The sequence below is a fragment of the Cetorhinus maximus genome, chromosome 13 (assembly GCF_964194155.1).
Source record: "Cetorhinus maximus chromosome 13, sCetMax3.hap1.1, whole genome shotgun sequence".
Lineage (NCBI taxonomy): Eukaryota > Metazoa > Chordata > Chondrichthyes > Lamniformes > Cetorhinidae > Cetorhinus > Cetorhinus maximus.
The window spans coordinates 78,202,051-78,224,047 of record NC_135891.1 but is presented as its reverse complement, the minus strand read 5'-3'; the positions used below and the strand labels follow the sequence as shown (position 1 = coordinate 78,224,047).

Here is a 21,997-nt window from a genome sequence, read left to right as displayed (position 1 = left end):
TCATCCTCCTGAACTCCAGCAAATATAATCCTAACCAACTCAATCTCTCCTCATGTCAGTCCTGCCATCCCAGGGATCAGTCTGGTAAACCTTCACTGCACTCTCCACAGCAAGAACATTCTTCCTTGGATAAGGAGACAAACTGCTCACAATATTCCAGGTGTGGTCTCACCAAGGCCCTGTACAATTACAGCAAGACATCCCTGCTCCTGTACTCCAATCCTCTCACTATGAAAGGCCAACATACAATTTGCCTTCTTTGCCACCTGCATGCTTACCTTCGACTGGCATACAAGGACACCCAGGTCTTGTTGCACATTTCCCCTCAATTTATAGCCATCCAGATAATCTGCCTTCCTGTTTTTTTTTTTTTGTTACCAAAGTAGATAACCTCATTTAACACATCCTGCATTTGCCCACTCACTCAGCTTGTCCAAATCACACCAGCATCTCTACAGCCTCCTTGCTCACCCTCCCACCCAGCTTTGTCATCTGCAAATTTGGAGATATTACATTTAGTTCCCTCATCAATTATTAATATATATTGTGAATAGCTGGGGTCCCAGCACCAATCCCTATGGTACCCCACTAGTCACTGCCTGCCATGTGGAAAAAGACCTGTTTATTCTTTCTTTGTTTCCTGTCTGCCAACCAGTTTTCTATTCATCTCAATACAATCCCATGTGATTTAATTTCTCACTAATGTCTTATGTGAGACTGTCAAAAGCCTTCTGAAAGTCCAAGTAAACCACATCCACTGGCTCCCCCTCATCAACTCTACTAGTTATATCCTCAATTTCAAGATTCTTGAAAAATTCCTCAACTTGTTTTGGTTAATGAAAATCATTTTATGCCTTATCATTGCTCTTGACTTCAGTAAGTGAAAACCAGCAGGCCATGGAGAAACTACAGAACCCCTTGGAATTCAGATCACCATCTTTTGTCCTTTTCCAAAGAAGCTGTTTGATCAGAGTTGTCAACTCAATCTGGTAACATCCTGTTTCTGCACTTTGTCTAGAAACACAACTCTGCACAGGTATCCCTGTTTTAAAGCATGTTTCAGCACTGGTTTTATCACAGTATATTTTTAAAAGAACTGCTTTGCCTGCCATCCTGTCATTCCCTTCCACTTTCTTCAACCTGCCTGGGAACAAGAGGGTCAGAGGGAGGGATAGTAAGCTGGGGTAAGTAGTAAAGATGGAGGTTTGGGCAAGTTGGGTTCAATGCATCTAATAATTTTTTTTTTTTTTGCATACTCCTAGGAACAAATTAGAAATGGTATAGCTGTACTGAATAGTCTGAGCAGATATAACATTACCTCCTTGCTTTTACTCTTCCACCAAGAATTTTCCCAGTATCTTGTACAGCTTTTTCAAATGTTACTTTAGTGACTATATAACAGATTTTTGTTCCTCCTTTCCTACCTAGCCTTGAGTATTGCTGACAAAACATTCATGGTATGTGGGCTTTGCTGGCTAGGCCAGCTTTATTGCCCATCCCTAGAGAAAGTGGTAGCAAGCTGCCTTGAACTGCTGCAGTCCATGTGGTGTAGGTACACCCACAGTGCTGTTAGGGAGGGAGTTCCAGGATTTTGACCCAGTGACAGTGAAGGAACAGCGATTATATTTCAAACTCAGGATGGTGAGTAACTTGGAGGGGAACTTCCAGATGGGAATGCCACCACCTAGCTGCTGCCCTTTGTCCTTCTAGATGGTAATAGTCATGGGTTTGGAAGGTGCTGTCAAAGGAATTTGGAGCTCCTGCAGTGTATCTTGGTACACACTGCCATTGTGTGCATCAGTGGTGGAGGGAGTGGATATGGTGCCAATCAAGTGGCTTGCTTTGTCCTGGACATTGTCAAGCTTCTTAAGCACTGTTGGAACTGCACTCATCCAGGCAAGTGAAAACTATTCCATCACACTCCTGACATCTACCTTGCAGATGGTGGACAGGCTTTGGAGAGTCAGGAGGTGAGTTACTCATCACATGACTCCTGGCCTCTGACCCTGCTCTTGTAGCCACAGTATTTATATGGCTAGTCCAGTTCAGTTTCCGGTCAGTGTTAAGCCCCAGGATGTTGTAGTGGGGGATTCAGTGATTGTAATGCCATTGAAGATCAAGGGATGATGGTTGGACTCTCTCTTGTTGGAGATGGTTGTTGCCTGACCCTTGTGTGGTGTGAATGTTACTTACCACTTGTCAGCCCAAGCCTGGATATTGTCCAGGTCTTGCTGCATTTGGACATGGACTGCTTCAGTATCTGAGTCATTGAATGGTTCTGAACATTGTGCAATCATCAGCGAACATCCCCACTTCTGACCTTATGATGGAAGGAAGGTCATTGATGAAGCAGCTGAAGATGGTTGGGCCAAGGACATTACCCTGAGGAACTCCTGCAGTGATATCCTGGAGTTGAGATGACTGACCAACAACCACAAATATCTTCCTATGTGCTAGGTATGACCTCCAACGAGCAGAGGTTCTTTTCTCTTTTTTCCCCCCCACCCCCCCAACCCCTCCCTCTCAATTCCCTTTGACTCCAGTTTTACTGGGCTCCTTGCTGCAACACAAATGCAGTCCTGATGTTGAGGGCAGTCACTCCTTGCCTCAAGAGTTCAGCTCCTTTTTTGTGTTTGAACCAAGGCTGTAATGAGTTCAGGAGCTGAGTGGCCCTGGTAGAACCCAAATTAGGAGTCAGTGAGCAAGCTGTTGCTAAGCAAGTGCTGCTTCATAGCACTGTTGCTGACCCTTTCCATTTCTTTACTGAAGATCAAGAGTAGACTGGGGTGGTAATCAGCTGGGTTGGATTGTCCTTTTTGTGTACAGGACATACCTGGGCAATTTTCCACATAGCCATGTAGATGCCAGTGTTGTAGCTGTACTGGAACAGCTTGGCTAGGGCTGTGGCAAGTTCTGGACCACAAGTCTTCAGTACTATTGCCGGAATATTGTCAGGGCCCATAGCCTTTGCAGTATCCAGTGATGTGCTGTTGAAGCTTTTGTCCTTATGCTCATTAGGACAGTTGGCAAGAAACCAATAGTGAAGGGAACAACTATTATATTGCATAAGTGCTGATTGGTAGAATGGACTTTGGTAAAAGTGATTCCATGGAGAATATCCACACATTGCACCTTTTTTCAATTGAACAAGCTTGGGAGCTGCCATTCTCCAGTTCATTCCCAGTAGCTGTCTTGATCAGTTGACCTGCCTGTTTTTAAACAGCAGCTTGGCAGTTAACTGATCCCTGGTACATGGCAATACCCCTACCTCTAACAGTCAGTTTGCTGCTATAAACCATAGCGCAATATGTAATGGGTTAATGATCATATTTGAATGCCTCCTTAAGTGAAATCCACCCCAAACTGATCTATGAACTGTTCTTTGCATCAAAATGCCATGTTTGTGTTTTTTTAAACAGCAATTATGCACAGAGTTCACAGCTAAACTACAAACTCAGTGCTTTCTGTACAAGTAGAGATTACCCAGTGAAGCCCTTGGCCTGTTGTAGGGAAAAGAGCTCCAGGCTATTTCTTGGAAGGATTTTACAACTGTGTATTTTGTCCCCTTCTCCTCCAGTTCATCTATCTTTTTTCTGATGGTTAGACCATATGGGAAGTGTGCTGCGCTAAAATTCTTTTACATGTTAGAATAACATGTCTGCTATTATTCATGAATCTGAAAAACCAACACACTGCCACCCCACCCCTAAATAAAACCTCTAGTTACAGCCATGAAGGGACAAATTTGGGAATGCATATTCACCCGAACAAGGACAAGTTTCCACACAAATGGGCCACCAATCAGTTAGCTGCCACACAGGCCTAGTAGAACATGTTCCTGCAATGATATGTCCCATCATCCTTTACACCTCCTGATTTATGACTGTGGCCTAGATTAACCAATTTCTAAATTGGGTCAAAAATTGACTGTCTTGTGGAACAGCAGTGCAAGAATACCTGCATGCTTGGAGGCTGCCTAACTGCAACTAAAGAGGGGGTTTGGTATTGTGGAGAAAGCTGTCCAAGACCCTACCAACCTAGACAATGTCTTAACACCAGATCAAAGGATAATAGCCCAGATCTTGAGATACCTCAGAGGAACATGTTGTATGAAGGAAAATTAAATTCTCTTGTACTTCCTAAATTTAAATGTTTTGCCTCGTGTGGAATGTATATTGTAAGTTCAAAAGAATTCATTATATAAGAGGCACTTTAGCAAAGTCAAGTTTTATGGCACTTCCAAAAGGCTCTGTAATGTATTTTTACAAATTATGGTTAAAGATTTTTTTGAACAAAAAATTTACAGTCCAATAGAGATTACATTTTCTGCTATTAAGGGCTGTAATAACACACCAACTTTCAAGAGGCCCCTTGTACCTCAAAATGGGCTCTGGAGCAGGTCATGCTAATGGTTCAACCAGGGCCTGTCATTTGGAAAGCTTTAGCTGACTCCCCAGAACTGACACCACTTTTTAATGTCAGCCTCTTATGTTAAGGCTACTGCTATTAGGTACAGAGCCTGCTCAGGAGCACATCACTTTAAACCAAGACTGTTAAAACACTCCTAATCCTCTTCTCCTTTCCCACCTTCCTCACTTTCTCTTTCTTTCCCCCCACCCCCTTGGTGTTCAAGTATTCTAGCCTTCCCCTGCACCTCCTAAGCATATAGGGGCACCACTCTTACTATTTTCATGCTGGTAAAAGATTAGAGCTCCTTTTTTATGTTGACTGCCATTCTATTCTCAATGCCTCTTCTAGTCTCATTCTCCTCTTCACCTCAGCCTATTGTATGTAACTTGTTTTCAAAAAAAAAAACTAGAAAAGTCACCCAACATGCATCATACACCCTCTCATCATCCAAGCAGTCATTTTGGCTCCCTTACCTTTCACTGTTTTTGCAATGTACCTAAAGTGTCTTTCTGAAAGACAACCCATTGTTCTGTTAAATTCTCCTCTGTTAAAGTCTCTAGTTAACATCCTTCCTCACTATATTGAAGTTCACTACTCCAATTTTGAAGTTCAGTATTAGAATGTTCCTCATTTGTCCTTATTAATCTAAACCCAGTGATGCAGTGATCACTTTTACCCAGATGCTCCCAAGAGACATCACACAATTGGCCCACCTCTATTTTCCAGCACCAGAAACACCTCTTGTCTATTTGGGCCAGGAACACTGATCACAGAAGTCCTCCTGAACATAGTTCAGGAATCCCTCCCCTTCATTAATTTCCATATATTGTTTGGTGTACAGTGTAATGTTAAAGTCCCCCAATATCAGCATTGCTGCACACCTGTGGTTTCCCTTCAGATTTGTTCTTCCACACCTCGCTATTTGGAAATCTATAGACTATTACAAGCAGCATGACTGAGTAAATGTAACCTACACCAAAATTCAGATGGAAAATCTTCAGGTTTGCTATTTACTGCCATCGTGGATGAAAATGTCCGATTAGGATTCCACTAAAGGGATAAATAGTTCGGCATTAGTATAGGGTCATTCATTGTAGAACTTCTGCAAAGATTACTAAAGCACCTGTCAGATAACAGTACAAGAAGGGGAAAAACCCCAGGGAGCTGTAATTATAACTTGTACACCGCTATATTGTCATTATAAGGAACTGCAAAGTAATAAAATATTTACCTGTTATTGAGTGGAACATAGACTTCAAGGGGTGTGCCTTCATTGCATGACATCAGAAGGAGCACGGTTTCACTGGCAATGTGCTACATCATTCACTCTCCATGAATTTTGCTGTTGGACCCACACTGCAGCTAGGCGAGCAAATTCCCACTGCAGCCCTATGACCACGGTAGAGCTGTAATTCTTCATGGCGTCAGCAGCAAATGCCTCCACTTCACCACAGGCTCCAAGACCCAGGCCAACTGATCCCATATTTTGCTGGAGAAGTACACTATTTACAGACTCTCCTGTTGGTGTCATTTTGTTTAAAATCTGAACATTATCATTACAATGCTGCTGAGAGTGCAAGGTGATAGCAGCATGGTGAAAAGGTTTAAGAAATAAAGGATCAAGAAGGAGGGTGAAATCGCATACAGAAAGAGGAGCAAAAAAGATGAAGACTTTTTAAAAATCGGAAACAGTTCACAATCTGGAGTGAGACTCCACATTTAATTGTTCAGACAGATTGATTGGCAGTTATTAACAATTGTCATCATATGGGTACTTGCACTTAATGACTAGATAATTCCAGGAAGATTAGTGGGCAATTTATGTACAAATGTAGCAACTTCATTAATATCACAGCAAGATTAAGGGCAAGTGGCTGTTTCTGCTATAATGGCAGGGGCACAAATTAGTAACTGGTGATTTGAAATTCACAGGATATCTCTTACCACAAGTTGTTGACTGATTTTTATTTTACATCGATGGCTTGCATTGTTCACACACACATTGTTTGTTCAGCAATTAAGCTACTAACGTAGATCTTTACCACTTCCAGGTTATGGTTCTCAGTCTCCCCATACAGGACAGAAGCTAGAGCATATGTATGGTCATGTGCCTTTCAGTTTTCTACGATCATGCTTGTTCCCTTAGAGCTCAGATATATATCTTCACCACACTCAACTATAGGTGGCTGACGATTGTGTGTTTTGGACTGATAGGATAATCAAAGCAGCTGGAGGTCCAAGGCAGATCTGCCACAATAACCTGCATCTAGATTCTGCTATTTTTTTTAATGGAAGATGAGCTCAATTGGACAAAGACATTGACACCATCATCTTCCCTCATTCCACTATGTCCCCCACTGCAGGACACAGCTTCACGTGACCAGCCTGACAATGTTGTTGGGTTTCAACTCGGGCTAAAGAGGGAAACTTTTCCAGTATCTGTAGGAATGGTCCTTTTAAACTCTCATTTGGTTGAAGTGGCATTCTAAACAGTGACCATACTTATATATAAGAGCACGATGCGTGTTCATACCCATCAGAGACACGTTAGAAGGTTGACTAGGTGGACTTCTGTAAAAACAAACAAGCTCAAGAAATCAAGAACTTCATGGGGCAGGATTCTCCCCCATCGGCGGCGAAGCTGAGGGGCGGGCGTGCACAGGCGCACTTCTGGTTGGAGCGCCATTTTACGTGGCCGGGCCAATTAAGGCCCACCCAGCGTGACGTCCGCACAGAAGCGCTATGCGCTTCCTGTGCAGGCGGGGGTATTGCGCATGAAAAATTGCACTTATCCCCCTGAGGCTAAGTGTTGCCTCAGGGAGATCGCTTCTAAATGTAAAAAAGCTAAAAATAGAATAATAACACTGTCACATGAGTTGGGACATGTCCATAATTTTTACAAAAATTTTATTCAAATTTTTAATAACCTACATGAAACCTCATCCCGCCCGTGGATGAGGTTTCATGCTTTTCCTAATTCCCGCCAGGGCTCCTAGCCTGCCCACCAACCTTAAGGTTGGACGGGCAGGTCCACTAATTAGTTTAATTACTCTGTCAATGGCCTCAATTGGCCATTGACATGGCGGGCGCACAGCTGATTTTGCAGCGCTCCCGCCTACCGGAAAATTTAAATGGGGCGCGGTGACGTCGGGAGTTCCGCTTGACGTCACCGCACATCATTTTATGCGTCGGCAAGCAGGATCCCCGCTCACCAATGGGAAAATCCTGCCCACAGTCCCACAAAGCACTGCCTAACCTGTAAACTACTGCAGTGTAGTCACTCGTGTAATGAAACTGTCAATTTGTAACCCTACACGAAGAGAGGATTCTCAACTTAACATTTGACACCTAAAGTTCACTGTATTGGGGGGGAGAAAGAAAGGAGAAAGCTACCCTTCCTTGTATAAGAACACAAGAAACAGGAGGAGGCCATTTAGTTCTTCAATTATGCTCTGTTATTCAATAAGATCATGACCAATCTACCTCAACTTCACCATCATAAACTATCCCCGTCTCCTCCTTCAGGCACCATGTCCTAAGAGGGTGTTAGCCACCATGGCCTCCCATTGGATTGGTCCATGATTATGCTTGGAAAAGTACTGTAGTGGTTTGCTATTGCCTTCTGCAGTATGGCTGACCAGGAAACTCTCCCACCCTTACTGCCTGCCATCAGGCACATTGGAAGGATTTGCAGGCTGATAATCAACCTGTTTGGCCATGTTATGAATGCATCTTCCTTGGCCATCATGTCCTGAAGTGGGACTTGAACCCAGAGCTTCTGACCCAGCAGTAAGGATACTACCTCAAGACCCAAACTATCCCCATAGCCCTTAATTTGCAAAAAAAATCTATTGATCAGTCATGGATATATTGAACGACAGAATCCACAGCCGAGGTTTATAATGATTTATAACATGCCTTTGTGAAGCACCTTGGGGAATTTTGCTCATTTGTGTGATAGGCAGAATGTCTTTTTGGCTTGACAGCATCTGTTAGAGAATACCACTTGTGTTGCTACAGCATATTAACAGCATGCAATGGCTAGCCTCACCCATTGCTCAAATTTTTGAGACTGGTGTCCAACATTAGATGTGATACCATGATTGGACAGCACTTGCTAAACAATCCCGATTGTGCTAAGAATTACACTGAAAACCAGTTTAGTCAGCCTTGCAGTGTGAGTCACTGAACACATGCTAGAAGCCACATATATTCATACACAGGGCCTTGTCCTTTTGCAGACAGCAGAAGCATTGCCACATATTGCGACTTTATTCAACAAAACAAAAGCTTGCGGGAACCTGCCTGGTTTGAATTTGCACAAAAGCTTGGCAATTACCTGTTCTCTGCTGCAATAACCATGGCAAAACCTCTACCAGAGTCCACTTGCCAACTAATCAGCACTCTCTTCTTATGCAGTATAAATTGTTGTTCCCTTTACCGTTGATATTTCTTGAGCTAACCTGATGAGTGCAAAACAAAAATCTTCGATGGCGTGTCTCTTTTTCCAGCAATAACCTGAAAATTCTCCTAAGGGGAAAAAATTCAGCTCCATGTCTCCTGTGGTAAGTCAAACCAAATCATTTCTCTGCTATTAATTCAGCTATTTCCCTTCATGCAGATATGCTGCCATTAGCTTTAATTGTTCTTCTATTTTTCCCCTGATGTTATCTTGGTCACTATCATGGAGATGTGAGGAATAATTCTCACACAGGGTGGTGGGAATCTGGAACTCACTGCCTGAAAGAATGGTAGAGGCAGTAACCCTCATAACATTTAAGTGTTTGGATGTGCACTGGTTATGCCATGGCATACAAGGCTATGGGCCTAGTGCTGGAAAATCAGATTAGGATAGCTACTTGTTTGGCCAGCACAGACTCTATGGACCGAAGGGCCTTTTTCTGTGCTGTAGACCTCTTATGGCTATGCTCTACATCTCAAAGTTAGTGTGTAATTTACCTAATTAACTATTCTTCCTCCCTGAAAGTCCAATGCACTCAAAAGCACTAGATGCTGCAACATGTCAAAATGATTTTATTGGGTGCTACACTTGTGCCTTTCTCTACCCCCCTCAACCCCCTCCCTCCATGCATTCTTTCCTTGAACCTAAAATTCAAAGGCCTAATATACAAAAAAAGTGTAAGAAAGCCCAAAATAGAGTCATTGCGCATATTCAGGCTTTGAAAGGTTGCTTTGAAGAATTGATATGCTTGACAAGTTTAAGTAGTTTTAGCCAGCTAAAAACTAAATGCTGTATGATAGATTACCTGCTATGTCTGACAGGTTAGCTTCAGTTTCCACCATGTCCTTCCCATTAGGGAGATTCCATTAAATGCCACTTGTTTAGTTGATCCTTGCTACTCCATATTTCATCAATCACAAACACCTCAAGGCACATTTGTCTTTGGTTTATTTTTATTCAGGATCTGCAGTTCAAATTTACTACATTGAGAAGCAACAGCTTTTGGTCTCTTCATATACATGGCAGCCATCACCACCAGCAGGGTCAGAGACACCATTATGAAGCCAACAGCTGCTCCTTGTAGAACCCAAGAAGGAGACTCAGCAGCACCTATTGGGAGATTAGAAGACATTATATCTGAGAGAGTTCACAGGTGACCTAGTGAAAAGGCTCTACTTACCATTTGCTTCATGCAGTTCTGAAGAAAGATGATGGTCTTCCAGGAAAATGATAGGACCAGGAGCACTCACTAATATTCCCTCATGGTCACTGGTACTCCTGCGTCTCTCTATTGGAAAGAGAGAAGCTAGTACAGTTCTGACCCAATTCAGATACCAATCTCCCAAGAGGGAGAACTAGCAAGCAGCATGTGATTTGAGTATCTAAGCAAAGTTGAAAACAAATGGTCTATACTCCCTACTCAAGGCTGGCAATTTGCAGAGTTTGACAGCAAGTGCTTAGCCCTCAGTCTGAGCACAACTGCAGTTTTACTGCAAGTGCAGATGAAAGAAGAAATCACATCTGTCATTCACCGTTCTGCCACACTGCACTCTGACCAAGCAATGAACTCCATTCTGGAGAGAGCTTTCCCACCATCATGGCTATTAGAAACTATAGTTAAGCTTCAAGAGGTGTAATGCTGAGGAATAACTGATGAACAAACTTGCCCTGAAGACTCTGGATTGCTGTTAAAGGCCTGTTGATTGAACGTAGCTGAAATATCAAACTTCACTGTTCTGGTCTTTGTTCTGAAGCATTTAATTGAACGTTCAGATTGCTTATATATTGATGACACCACAGCTCCATGCTGGGAATCCATTAAGAACACTATACATCCTTTAGCATGCAGTGGAATAATATTCATCACTACAGATTGCTGCATCTCTGACTATGCTCTTAATGACACCTCTGCTTTGTGCTGACCAGGCCTATGTTTGCAACAAATGTGCATCAAGAGGGATGCAGTCAAGCTCCAGAGATTCCAAAGAGCTGGAGCACCCATTTACAGAAAGGCTCTTCCCATTGGAGGATCTGTTCACACTGTGGGGGATCAAAGAGAAACCCCAATCACAAGACACTAGTCCCTTCAAAGGGAAGTTTTGTTTTAAGGAGGCTGAGGTAATCCTGATTGAGTAAGGGATTAAAACAAGGAACTCACTTGGGCCACATTTGGGTGTGCAGTCATCCGGAGCAGGAGATCAAACATCAGCACTGCAATGCAGGTAAACCTAGAAGGCAAAGAGTTAATTTAGAGTGAGCTTTGTCTAGATAGATGAACCAGGCTGTTAGACAAATGGAGCCAGTAGCCAATAAGGGAGTAATTGGTTGACTTCATTCAATTTGGTTACCTGTTCAGAGAGAGGCTGCTCAGACTCTCCATCCAAGAAAACAAAAGTCTTCACTTTAAACCGCTTGTGATGAGTTGGGAGGCCAGAAAACACATCCACTGGGTGTAGGAGAGTCTGATAGTCATCACCCTCATAGGGACACATGTAACAGGAGGGTTCAGTCAGTCAGAGCTGGGAACAGGTATCTTATCTACTGATAGGACCTCAAAGGCAGTTTTAGGCACTGGTAACAAGGGCTCCAGAGTTGAGCCCATTCTTTCATGAAGTTTTCCAATTAGTTCCCTCCATTGTTCTAAAGCTGGGTTACCCATTTGGCTCTCCCAGTGTAGTGGAATAATACTGAAAGACAGCAATGTTCATGACTAGAGGAGATAAACTGGAGCCAAAATATATTGAATTCTATTACTGAAGTTATTCAGCACAAAATTTAAGGGATACCTGTCATTTACAATACTGTCTGGAGTACTGGAACCACTTTTATGGGGTACAACCCAATTTAAAGAACCTTCACTACACTGATCACTGAATATTTATTCCTGAAGAGTATAGCCTTATGTGGCAATAAAGGGTTGTCGGATGCCTGATTGCAAGAGGACATATGGAAGTATGAATAGACAGCATGGTTCTCCCATCTTGCCAAGGAGTAGATATTCTGGAATACACCGCTGGATGATGCATTGGGTGCTGGCTCTGCAAATCAAGACATGACACTGGTTCCTGATGGGGAAAGATTCCATCCCATCAATTAGAAGGCAAGTTTCTTTACCATTTGGCCAAGTGTACCTAATTTGGCCTAGATTCAATTGTCCTGGGCCCTTATTGGCCCTGGGTTTTGACTCTCCCTGGTGGTTGGGGTAGAAAGCAGTCTTATCACATTGGACAAGGATCAAACTTGCCCTTTGTCACTATGAAGTTAAACATTAGTCTTTCCATTTATGCTCCTTACCCATCCACCAATAGACTCCATTGCACCTCATGGTTTGGGGCTGGGACAGGAGTTGCCCAGCAGTCACGCAACCTCAGGACAATCATTGGGTCCGTGCGATCAAGGACACGAACCTCCACAAACACTGGGTCCTGAAGAACATGCTGAATGGGGTAGTCACTATCTACATACCAGGATCTGTAATCACCATCTGAAAGGCAGACACAAGGACTAGTCACTCCCTGTATGGATACATTCCCAGTGCTTCCATTCACCATTACCCAGGGCAGCTCTACCTTTTGCTATTCGCAGTTCCAGTTTCAAAATCCCATCTTCAGAAGCAAGAGGTGGAGGAGAAACAGTGTAAACTGTGACATTGATCTGCAAGCCTGTTTCCTGCCTCCCCTTGTACTTGCACTGGACATGCAGGCTGCACAGAAACAGAAGTAGTTGAGCTTCATGCATTACCAGCCCCCTCCATCCCTTACCAAGATCTCCCACCATCCTCCTACCGGAAGGTGCTGTCCCAGGTTATTGAGCCCAGCTTCCCAGTCTGAATTATCCTCTTCCCCAAGACAGCCGTTTCATACACCAAGGTTCCATTTCCCTCCTGTAATGAGGACACTGTTTAATAGGAAGCTGCCTCATTTACTGAGAGAATGCTTGGCCCTTCAATACTCACCCACTTGCTTGAGCCACAAGAGATGATTGGAAAGCGGAAGGCCACAAGTTGCCCAGTGGTTAGTTTAGGCCTGCACTCAGCTTCTTGTCCATCTTCCACATACAGAGACGACAGGTTGAGGGCAGGACGGGTCAGGTCCTTGGAGATCACTATGATGAACTAACTATCTGCTGTGCACACTGCAAAAAGGAATGAAAATTCATTTCCACTGCTCCTATTGGTGATTAGGGGCCTCAGATCATTGGAGGATTCAGTCACAACCACAAATAGTTCGTCTAGTCCTTTTTCAACTTAATCAATTGCTTTAATTGGAGGAGTGAGCAAGAATGTACTTGGCAAACAAGAAATCCAGATATTGGCAGCTAGCACAGCTCTGCTCCAATCATGGATAAACAAACGCCCCTCTCCAGGAAAGAGCTGGTGGGCAGTGAAGAAAAGGCAAAGTTTCATTGAAAGCAGCTCTCCCCTCCACCCCTGCAAGAGCACCAACTTTCCATCGTGATTGACATGCAACAGGCAAATTTAATGAACTTTGAAGCCGACTGAGGAGACAATAGTGTTCTCAAACTTTCCATCTTAAAGCAGTGACTCAACTGAACTGATCTGCAGTGCCTTGAAGTACCATAGACTTCTCAGTGAGACATTACCAGTTCTACAAGCTAATTTCAACTGAAGAGTAACAATGTCATAAGATTCACTTACAGCACAGGAGACCATTCAGCTCATCAAGTCCATGCCAGCTTCATGGTGCAGTTAGTCCCACTACCCAGCTTGATCCCCAAGTGCCAATCCAATTTTCTCCTAAAAACCAATAATGTTTACATCTTCCACCACCCTTGCAGTCAGGGTTCCAGGGCACCACCACTTGCTGCAAAAAATAAAAACTTACTCACAGTCCTTGACCAAGATCCAAAATCTATACCCCAAGTTCTTAGGATGGATCAGTTAGTTGGACCAGTCCTCTGGTCTACCTATCTGGGCCCATATAATCTTGTACACCCAAAATCCACACAACAATATCTTTAGCTCCAAGAAGCCCAGTTTTTCCAACACCAACCCTGGAATCTTAGTTAAGTCACCTCTGCATCCTCAAGAACCCAAGATCCCATGTATTCTACACCCTGTCATCCTTAACAATAGATTCACATGCACTCACTTCCCCAAGTCCCTGCACACTTCAGAATTGCTTCTCCCTAATCCTTCTGCCAAGATGCACCATCTCACTTCAAATTCCATCTGCCACTTCTCTGCCCATTCTGCTGACTTCTTCCAGGAAGATCCAATTCTTCATTAACCAGCCTTTTGTCAAATCTTTTCTTAATATCTACAGTCAGCATTCACTACACTCCCTCAAGCACAATCTGCCTTTTTACCCCAAAAAGGTTGGCTCTCCTTACTTGGCAAGGCTAGAAATTCTGTTAAGGTTTTGGAATTTTTAAATCAAGAAAAAAATTAAATACAACTGATGTTATTTTAATTGTCATGTAGTCACTCAGACTTACAGAATAAGGGTGTCACATTCCAATCCTCCAACAACTCCCCAGATTTAGCAGAATCAAAGGTGAAAGGGTTTACCATAATCTGTCTCCACCCCAATTTCCTTTAACAATCTGGGATGTAAGCCATCTGACCAGGTGACCAAACACTCTAAGCATAGCCAACCTTTCCAGTCCCACCTCCTGTTCAATTTCCACACTATCCATTGCCTCCATTTCTACCAATATTTAAAGATTCCTCTTCCTTAATAAGGAGTATTTTGCATTGATGTTCAAGTATTCTAGCTTTGCTCTGCACCTCCTAAGCATATAGAGGCTCTACCCTCTTACTATTTAATTGTTGGTAGAAGATCAGAGTTCCTTTTATGCTGACTGTCATTCTAGTCTCATTTCCCTCTTCAAATCTCAACCTATTGTATTTGACCCATTTAGGAAACGTCACCCAACATGCATCATGCACCCTCTTATCTCCATCATCTGAGAAGCTATTTTTGCCTCCCTTACCTTTCACTGTTCTGGAATGCACCTGCAGCATCTCTTCCTTAAAGATCACCCACTATTCTGTTAAATTCTCCTGTCAGTCTCTAGTTCCACCCTTCTTCACTGTATTGAAGTTTGCTCTATTCCAATTTTGAAGTTCTGTATTAGATTGTTCCTCATTTGTCATTATTAATCTTAACTCTGTGATGCAATGATCACTCTTACCCAGATGCTCCCCAGAGACACTGCCCAATTGGCCCACCTCTTTTTTCAGCCCCAGAACCAGCAACACATCTCTATTTGGGCTAGGAACACTGATCAGAAGTTCGGAACACAGACAAAAATCCCTCCTCTTTATTAATTTTCCATATATTGCTTGGTGTACAGTGTAATGTTAATATCCCCCAATATCAGCATCACTGCACACCTGTAATTTCCCTTCAGATTTGTTCTTCCACACCTCACTATTTGGAAATCTATAGACTATTCCAAGCAGCTTGACAGAGTAAATGTGACCTACACCCCAAAAATTGGATGGAAAAAATTTTCAGGTTTGCTGTTTACTGCCATCATGGATGAAAATGTCCTATTTAGGAAATTTTCTAAAAGTCCTAAAGTGATAAATATTCCAGCATAAGTATAGGGTCACTCATTGTAGAACTTCTGCAAAGATTACTAAAGTTACCATTTACTCATCATGCCCAAGATGCTTTTCACCCAGTAAAAGAATTCCCATCCCACCCGCCCCCCAACAACGGCGAGGAACAATTGGTTTCATTATGGAAACCACAATCCGCCCAATCTATTCAGCTGCTTCAGTCAGGACTCTAGCTGAGAACTACCTCCATTCCTACCTTTCTCTATTACACAATGAGACAGCAACAAATCCCTGGATTAGCTCCTGATCTACACGTTACCTTTTCTCCTCCCTCCCCTAGTATTCCCCCCAGAATCGCGAGAGGGTTTGTTACCTGGGCTCTTTCTCAGACTGTAGAAACAGGGATGGTTATTGGGGCTCTGTGGGTCAAAGCAGCAACCCTGACTGGTACACTCACTGCTGCTGATCCCAGGGTGTCCGCACTCAAATCTCCAGCCTGGCTCTGGGACACAAACATCATCCCCGATAAGTAGCGGCTGGGCTGGGAGTAAAGACCCGGCTGAGAAGCAGAGAGACCAACAAAACACCCAACGTCCCATCTCGGTTACTGAACCAGGATAATCACATCCCCGCACACCAGCCCGTTTTATAGCCGGCAACTGGGGGCCAATCCCATTGGGGTGGCTCCCTGTCCCACGGGTTACTCCGGAAGGTATTCAGCATGTTTAATAAGCCCGAGCCGTCAGCCCGTCTCCATTGGTTCCCCAGGGTTAGTGCGAGATTCCTGCTCCAAATGAAACTTTAGCAACTGACCCCCGGGCACTCAAGTCTGTTCCAGTATAGAAAGTTATACTTGGAGTATCCCTGCGGGATATGAAAGCAAACTATAGGCAGATGTGTAATGGCACCACCATCTCCCTATAGTGCGCTACTCTAAGGTAGTGTTGCCAACCCTCCAGGATTGGCCTGGAGTCTCCACAAATTGAAGATCAATCTCCAAGACACTGCTGTGCAAATCTGGAGAAAAATCATTAAAGAGACAGTTCTTTTTAAACTTTCTTTCAACATTTCTCCATCCCAGATATAAAAATATTGAAACTGGGGGGGAAAAGGCTGTTTGGCTGAGAGTCAAGCATCATCCATTTGGGTAATGAGCCTTTTTCCTTTCATTGACATAGAAAGGCAGAACGTCACAAAAATGGATGTGTTGGCCGACTAATGGCTGCTGTGTGGGGAAAAGTATGTGATGAAACCTCCAGGAACACATTTAATCACAGAAAATACTGGAAACGTTCAGCAGGTCTGGTAGCGTCTGTGAAGAGAGAAACAGAGTTAATTTTTTGAGTCCGTATGACTCTTCGTCAGAGATAAAGAGAAGTAGAAATATGATGGATTTTATACTATTAAAGAGGGGGTGGAGCAAGTGGAATGAGATAGCAGGTCAGGGATAGGTGACAGCTAAGGAGAGATTGACAAAGATGTCATGGACACAAGGCAAAGGGAGTGTTAATGGTCGTGGTGAAGAGTAAAGAAGGTGCTGATAGTGGCATAAAGGTAAGAGAGCAGAATGTGTTAATAGCAGAGCAAGGGTCAGCGCTCTGTGAAAGCACAACATAGAAACAAATAACAGATGGCCCTGTGTCGAGAGGCTGGTACACATACAATGGGCTGAATGGCTTCATGCTGCACTATAACAGTTACAGGATTTATTTCAAGAGGAATGGAATACAAAAGTAGTGAAATTTTACTGCACAGGTCCTTGATGAGACCACATCTGGAATAGTGTGTACAGTTTTGGTCTCCTTATTTGAAAAAATAAATAATTGCATTCGAAGCAGTCAGGAAAAAGTTCACTCGATTCATCCCTGGGTTGAAGAGCTTATCTTAAGAAGGAAGGTTGAACAGGTTGGGCCTGTATTCATTGGAGTTTAGAAGAAGGAGAGGTGACCTTATTGAAACATAGAAGATCCTGAGGGGATTGATTGGATGGATACTGGGAGGATGTTTCCTCTTTGTGGGGAAGACTAGAACTTCATCTGCACCCTCCCCACCACCATAACTGTGCAATTCACCACAATACAGGTCTCAGCTTGCTTTGCGTTGATCTTGCTCAACAGAACAGCTCTCCCTTTCCCCAGACTGTCGCCATTGGTGAGGCAAACCCTGTTTCCCCACAGAGTGGATCCTGGTAAGAAGCAGGCAATGCAGCTTGTTGTGGTTGTAGAGGACAGTATCTGTCATTTGACTATATTTATATTTCTTTTAACACCTCCACTTGAATAGCCTCCTGTACCACAGACAGCTTTTCTATTACCATGTTGTTTTTAAATACATGCACACAGCAAGAAGTTTGTACCTGTTGATTGGACAGCAAAGCACCTGCAATGTTGCATCAGAGGTCCCTGTGCCTGCCTGGCTCACACTCACCTTCCTGCCTGTGATGGCCCATGTATGTTTGTTTCCAGGAATAAAATCGTTTTATGTTTGAGCTGTGACCCTTTTCGAATTGGGTTGTCAGAAAGGGACTCTGGTAAAGGACATTGCTTCCAGCAAATGATTGTGAACAGGTCACTTGGGAGATAAACAATAGAAAGTGTCAACACAATTATAGGGGTAAGTAGGCCCCTTGGTGTGGTTATTTCAAACAGGGTTTTTAGAAACAAGCTTGGTGCAGGACATATCTTTCATACAGCATTCAGTGGAAATCTTGTGTTGGCTAACAGATTAAAACTGTGGAGAGGGTGAGGGGGAAGAGACAAGACTCCAGAGCTAAATTAGAACCAGGAGAGTTCAGACCATAGGTGGTCACACTTACACTAGAGATACACAGGGAGTCCACAACCATGTGATGGGAGGTTTGAAGGGACAACCTTGCCAAAGAGGAAGTACCTGGAAAACCACACCCCTTTTAAAATGGTACTCAGATCAAATGGTTAATTTTCCAGTTTCGGATAAGTATTGGACTCTAGTTGTTGGGGGCGTAAGTCAAACTGGTGCAGCAGGAAGATGGAGTTAAGAAGCTTGGTTTAGAATACGAGTGACTGTTCATTGTATTTTAAGTATCTTAAACATAAACTAGGCTATCTTAAATAGTTAGGTAAGCATGTTCTTTTGTTTGTGCTTTAAACTATGAACTTTGCAACTTCATTCTTTCTGTAAATATCTGGTTTTTCAGATTGCAAACAAAACTAAACATGTTACTGGTCTTGAAGATCAAAGATGATTATGACTACCTGACCCAGTGTTAGGGTGGGGGAAAAATGGTACAAATTGGCTTAGCTTGTTCAAATAGTTGGCTTGGCAGACTGATGACCTCATTCTGTGCTGTAGGATTCAGTGTTACAGCCTCCCAGAAAGCATTTAGACAACTCCTCCTGACACCCTGCATATTTGTACCCAAGGCTGGCTCAAACACTGAGCTGAAGGCTCCAAGATCCAGATTACCTGGTATCGCAATACTCTCCACAAACTCACATATACTGGACCATCTGCACTGGTCATCCCTACAGAATTGATCAAGGCTTTTCAAGTAACCAAGTAAAAGCAATGCAAAGTAAATACTGAAAATATAATATTTTATAGTTAGAGAGCTGGTCTGGGAAGAGTACCCTGCAGTCAGCATTGCAGTGAAGCAGTCTGAGAAGAGTGTCCTGCAGTCAGCATCACAGTGAAGCAGTCTGGGAAGAGTGTCCTGCAGTCAGCATCGCAGTGAAGCAGTCTGGGAAGAATGTCCTGCAGTCAGCATCGCAGTGAAGCAGTCTGGGAAGAGTGTCCTGCAGTCAGCATCGTGGTGAAACAGTCTGGGAAGAGTGTCCTGCAGTCAGCATCGCGGTGAAGCAGTCTGGGAAGAATGTCCTGCAGTCAGCATCGCAGTGAAGCAGTCTGGGAAGAGTGTCCTGCAGTCAGCATCGTGGTGAAACAGTCTGGGAAGAGTGTCCTGCAGTCAGCATCGCGGTGAAGCAGTCTGGGAAGAATGTCCTGCAGTCAGCATCGCAGTGAAGCAGTCTGGGAAGAGTGTCCTGCAGTCAGCATCGTGGTGAAACAGTCTGGGAAGTGTCCTGCAGTCAGCATCGCGGTGAAGCAGTCTGGGAAGAGTGTCCTGCAGTCACTCCTTGTTGAAAATAATGAGAATGACATCATAAGACAGCACGAGAGAGCGGCGGAGAGATCAGGACCAGCGGGAATGCGGGGAAGCTTCAAAAAGTGACATCAGCGCAAAGGTGAGAGCTGATTGGTGAATAGTCGGTAAGTTTTTTTTTCTCCAGTTTAAAATAGATTAAGCCAAGGAAAGGTAAGAGTTGTTTTTATTTTAAGTACATAAATAATTTAACATTTTTTACTGTATTAAACTTAAAGTAAGGGTTTTTTTTCAACTAGAGGCATGGCAGGACAGCTCAGTACAGTGTTATGTATCGCATGCAACATGTGGGAAGTCCTAGTTGTTCCTTGCGTTCTGACCGACCACATGTGCAGGAAGTGCCACCAGCAACAGCTACTTAAACTCCGAGTTTCGGAGCTTGAGCGGCAGCTGGAGGCACTGAGGTGCGTCCGCGAGGCTGAGAGTTTCGTGGATAGCACGTATTTAGATGTGGTCACCCCACAGCTTACGGAAGTGCAGACAGAGAGGGAATGCGTGACCATCAGTCAGAAGAAAGGCATCAGGCAGGTAGTCAGGAAATCCCCAGGGTGCATCTCGCTCGAGAACTGTTTTTCTGTGTTGGAAAATGGTGAGAGTGATGGTTCCTCTGGGGAGTGCAGCCACGCTCAAGGCACTATGAGTGGCTCAGCTGCACAAGGGTGGAGGAAAAAGAGGGGAAGAGCAATAGTGGTGGGAGACTCGATAGTAAGGGGAATAGACAGGCATTTCTGCGGCCGTAGATGTGACTCCAGAATGGTATGTTGCCTCCCTGGTGCCAGGGTCAAGGATGTCGCTGAATGGCTGCAGGGCAGTCTAAAGGGGGAGGGCAAACAGACAGAGATTGTGGTACATATTGGCACCAACAACATAGGTAGAAAGAGGGATGAGGTCCAGCAAGCAGAATTTAGGGAGCTAGGAAGCAGATTAAAAAACAGAACCTCAAAGGTAGTAATCTCTGGGCTCTAGTGAGTATAAAAATAGGTTAGCCCAGGTGAATATGTAGCTGGAGAGATGGTGCAGGAGGAAGGGCTTTAGATTTCTGGGATATTGGGACTGTTTCTGGGGGCGGTGGGACCTTTACAAGGTGGACGGATTGCACCTGAACCGGAATGGAACCAACATCCTTGCGGGGAGGTTTGCTAGTGCTGTTGGGGAGGGTTTAAACTAATTTGGCAGGGAGATGGGATCCTGAGAGGAGGAACAGCAGGGGGAGATGCACGGCCAAAATTAAAAGAGAGAGCAAGTGAGCCTGGAAGGCATAGAAATTATAGGCTAGTTAAGGCAAAAAGGCAGTTTCGCAAGGTTGGATGGTCTTTATTTTAATGCAAGGAGTCTGACGAATAAGGCAGATGAGTTGAGGGCACAAATTAGTACATGGAAGTATGAAGCCATTGCTGTCACAGAGACATGGTTGAGAGGGGGGGCAGGATTGGCGGCTCAATATTCCAGGATATAGGGTCTTCAGGCGAGACAGGGGAGGAGGTAAAAGAGGAGAGGGTATCACAATATTGATCGTGGAATCAATTACAGCAGTAAGGCAGGATGACATCTTAGAAGGCTCCTCAAATGAAGCCATATGGGTAGAACTGAAAAACAAAAAAGGAGCAATCACATTGCTGGGAGTGCACTATAGGTCCCCAAACAGTCAGAGAGAAATAGAAGAGCAGATATGTAGGCAAATTTCAGAGACATGTAAAAATAATAGGGTAGTAATAGTGGGGGATTTCAACTTCCCCAACATTAATTGGGTTAGTCATAGTGTGATAGGTTTAGAGGGAGCGGAATTCTTAAAATGCATCCAGGAGAGCTTTTTAAGCCAGTACATAGAATGTTCTACAAGAGAGGAGGCGGTCCTGGACTTAATTTTAGGGAATGAAGCCGGGCAAGTGGTAGAGGTATCAGAGGGGGAGCATTTTTGCAGACAGTGATCATAACTCCGTTAGTTTCAAGGCTGTTGTGGAAAAGGACAAGGATGGGCCAGAAATCAGAGTTCTAAATTGGGGGAAGGCTGATTTTAATAAGATCAGATATGATTTGGCCAGAGTGGACTGGGAGCAGTTACTTTTAGGTAAATCTGTGTCAGAGCAGTGGCACTCATTCAAGAAGGAAATAGGGAGAGTACAGGCCAACATATTCTAGTAAAGATAAAGGGTGGGACCAACAAATCCAGGGAACACTGGGTGTCGAGGGATATACAGGATTGGATAAAGGGAAAAAGGGAGGCTTATGGCAGATACCAAGGGCTCAAAACAGTGGAAACCCTGGAGGAGTATAGAATATGTAGCGCGGGAGCTTCAAAAGGAAATTAGGAGAGCAAAAAGAGGGCATGAAGAAACATTGGCAGGTAAAATAAAGTAAAATCCAAAGTTATTTTACAAGTATGTTAAGAGTAAGAGGATAACTAGGTAAAGAGTAGGGCTCATTAAGGACCATAGTGGTAATTTGTGGGTGGAGCCAG

At 43.7% G+C, this 21,997-nt stretch overlaps 1 protein-coding gene across 1 annotated transcript; it reads right to left on the bottom strand.

Moving 5' to 3' along the window:
- Positions 1-9,928: 9,928 nt before the first annotated feature.
- On the bottom strand, positions 9,929-12,745 carry LOC144689102 (zona pellucida sperm-binding protein 4-like). The gene is made up of 3 exons (XM_078556247.1): positions 12,167-12,745; positions 11,221-11,362; positions 9,929-9,982 (listed from the first exon to the last, which is right to left on the bottom strand). The coding sequence occupies exons 1-3, from the start codon at positions 12,421-12,423 to the stop codon at positions 9,929-9,931; spliced, it is 453 nt and encodes a 150-aa protein (XP_078412373.1). The 5' UTR covers positions 12,424-12,745.
- Between the last annotated feature and the right edge of the window lie 9,252 nt (positions 12,746-21,997).

Coding starts and splice junctions, on each gene's coding strand:
- LOC144689102 (XM_078556247.1), bottom strand. CDS start 12,423: ATGGTGAATGGAAGCACTGGGAATGTATCCATACAGGGAGTGACTAGT. Junction 11,363..12,166: donor TGGAGTCTATTGGTGGATGG/GTAAGGAGCATA, acceptor CTCCTGTTACAT/GTGTCCCTATGAGGGTGATG. Junction 9,983..11,220: donor AGCAGCCTCTCTCTGAACAG/GTAACCAAATTG, acceptor ATCTCCCAATAG/GTGCTGCTGAGTCTCCTTCT.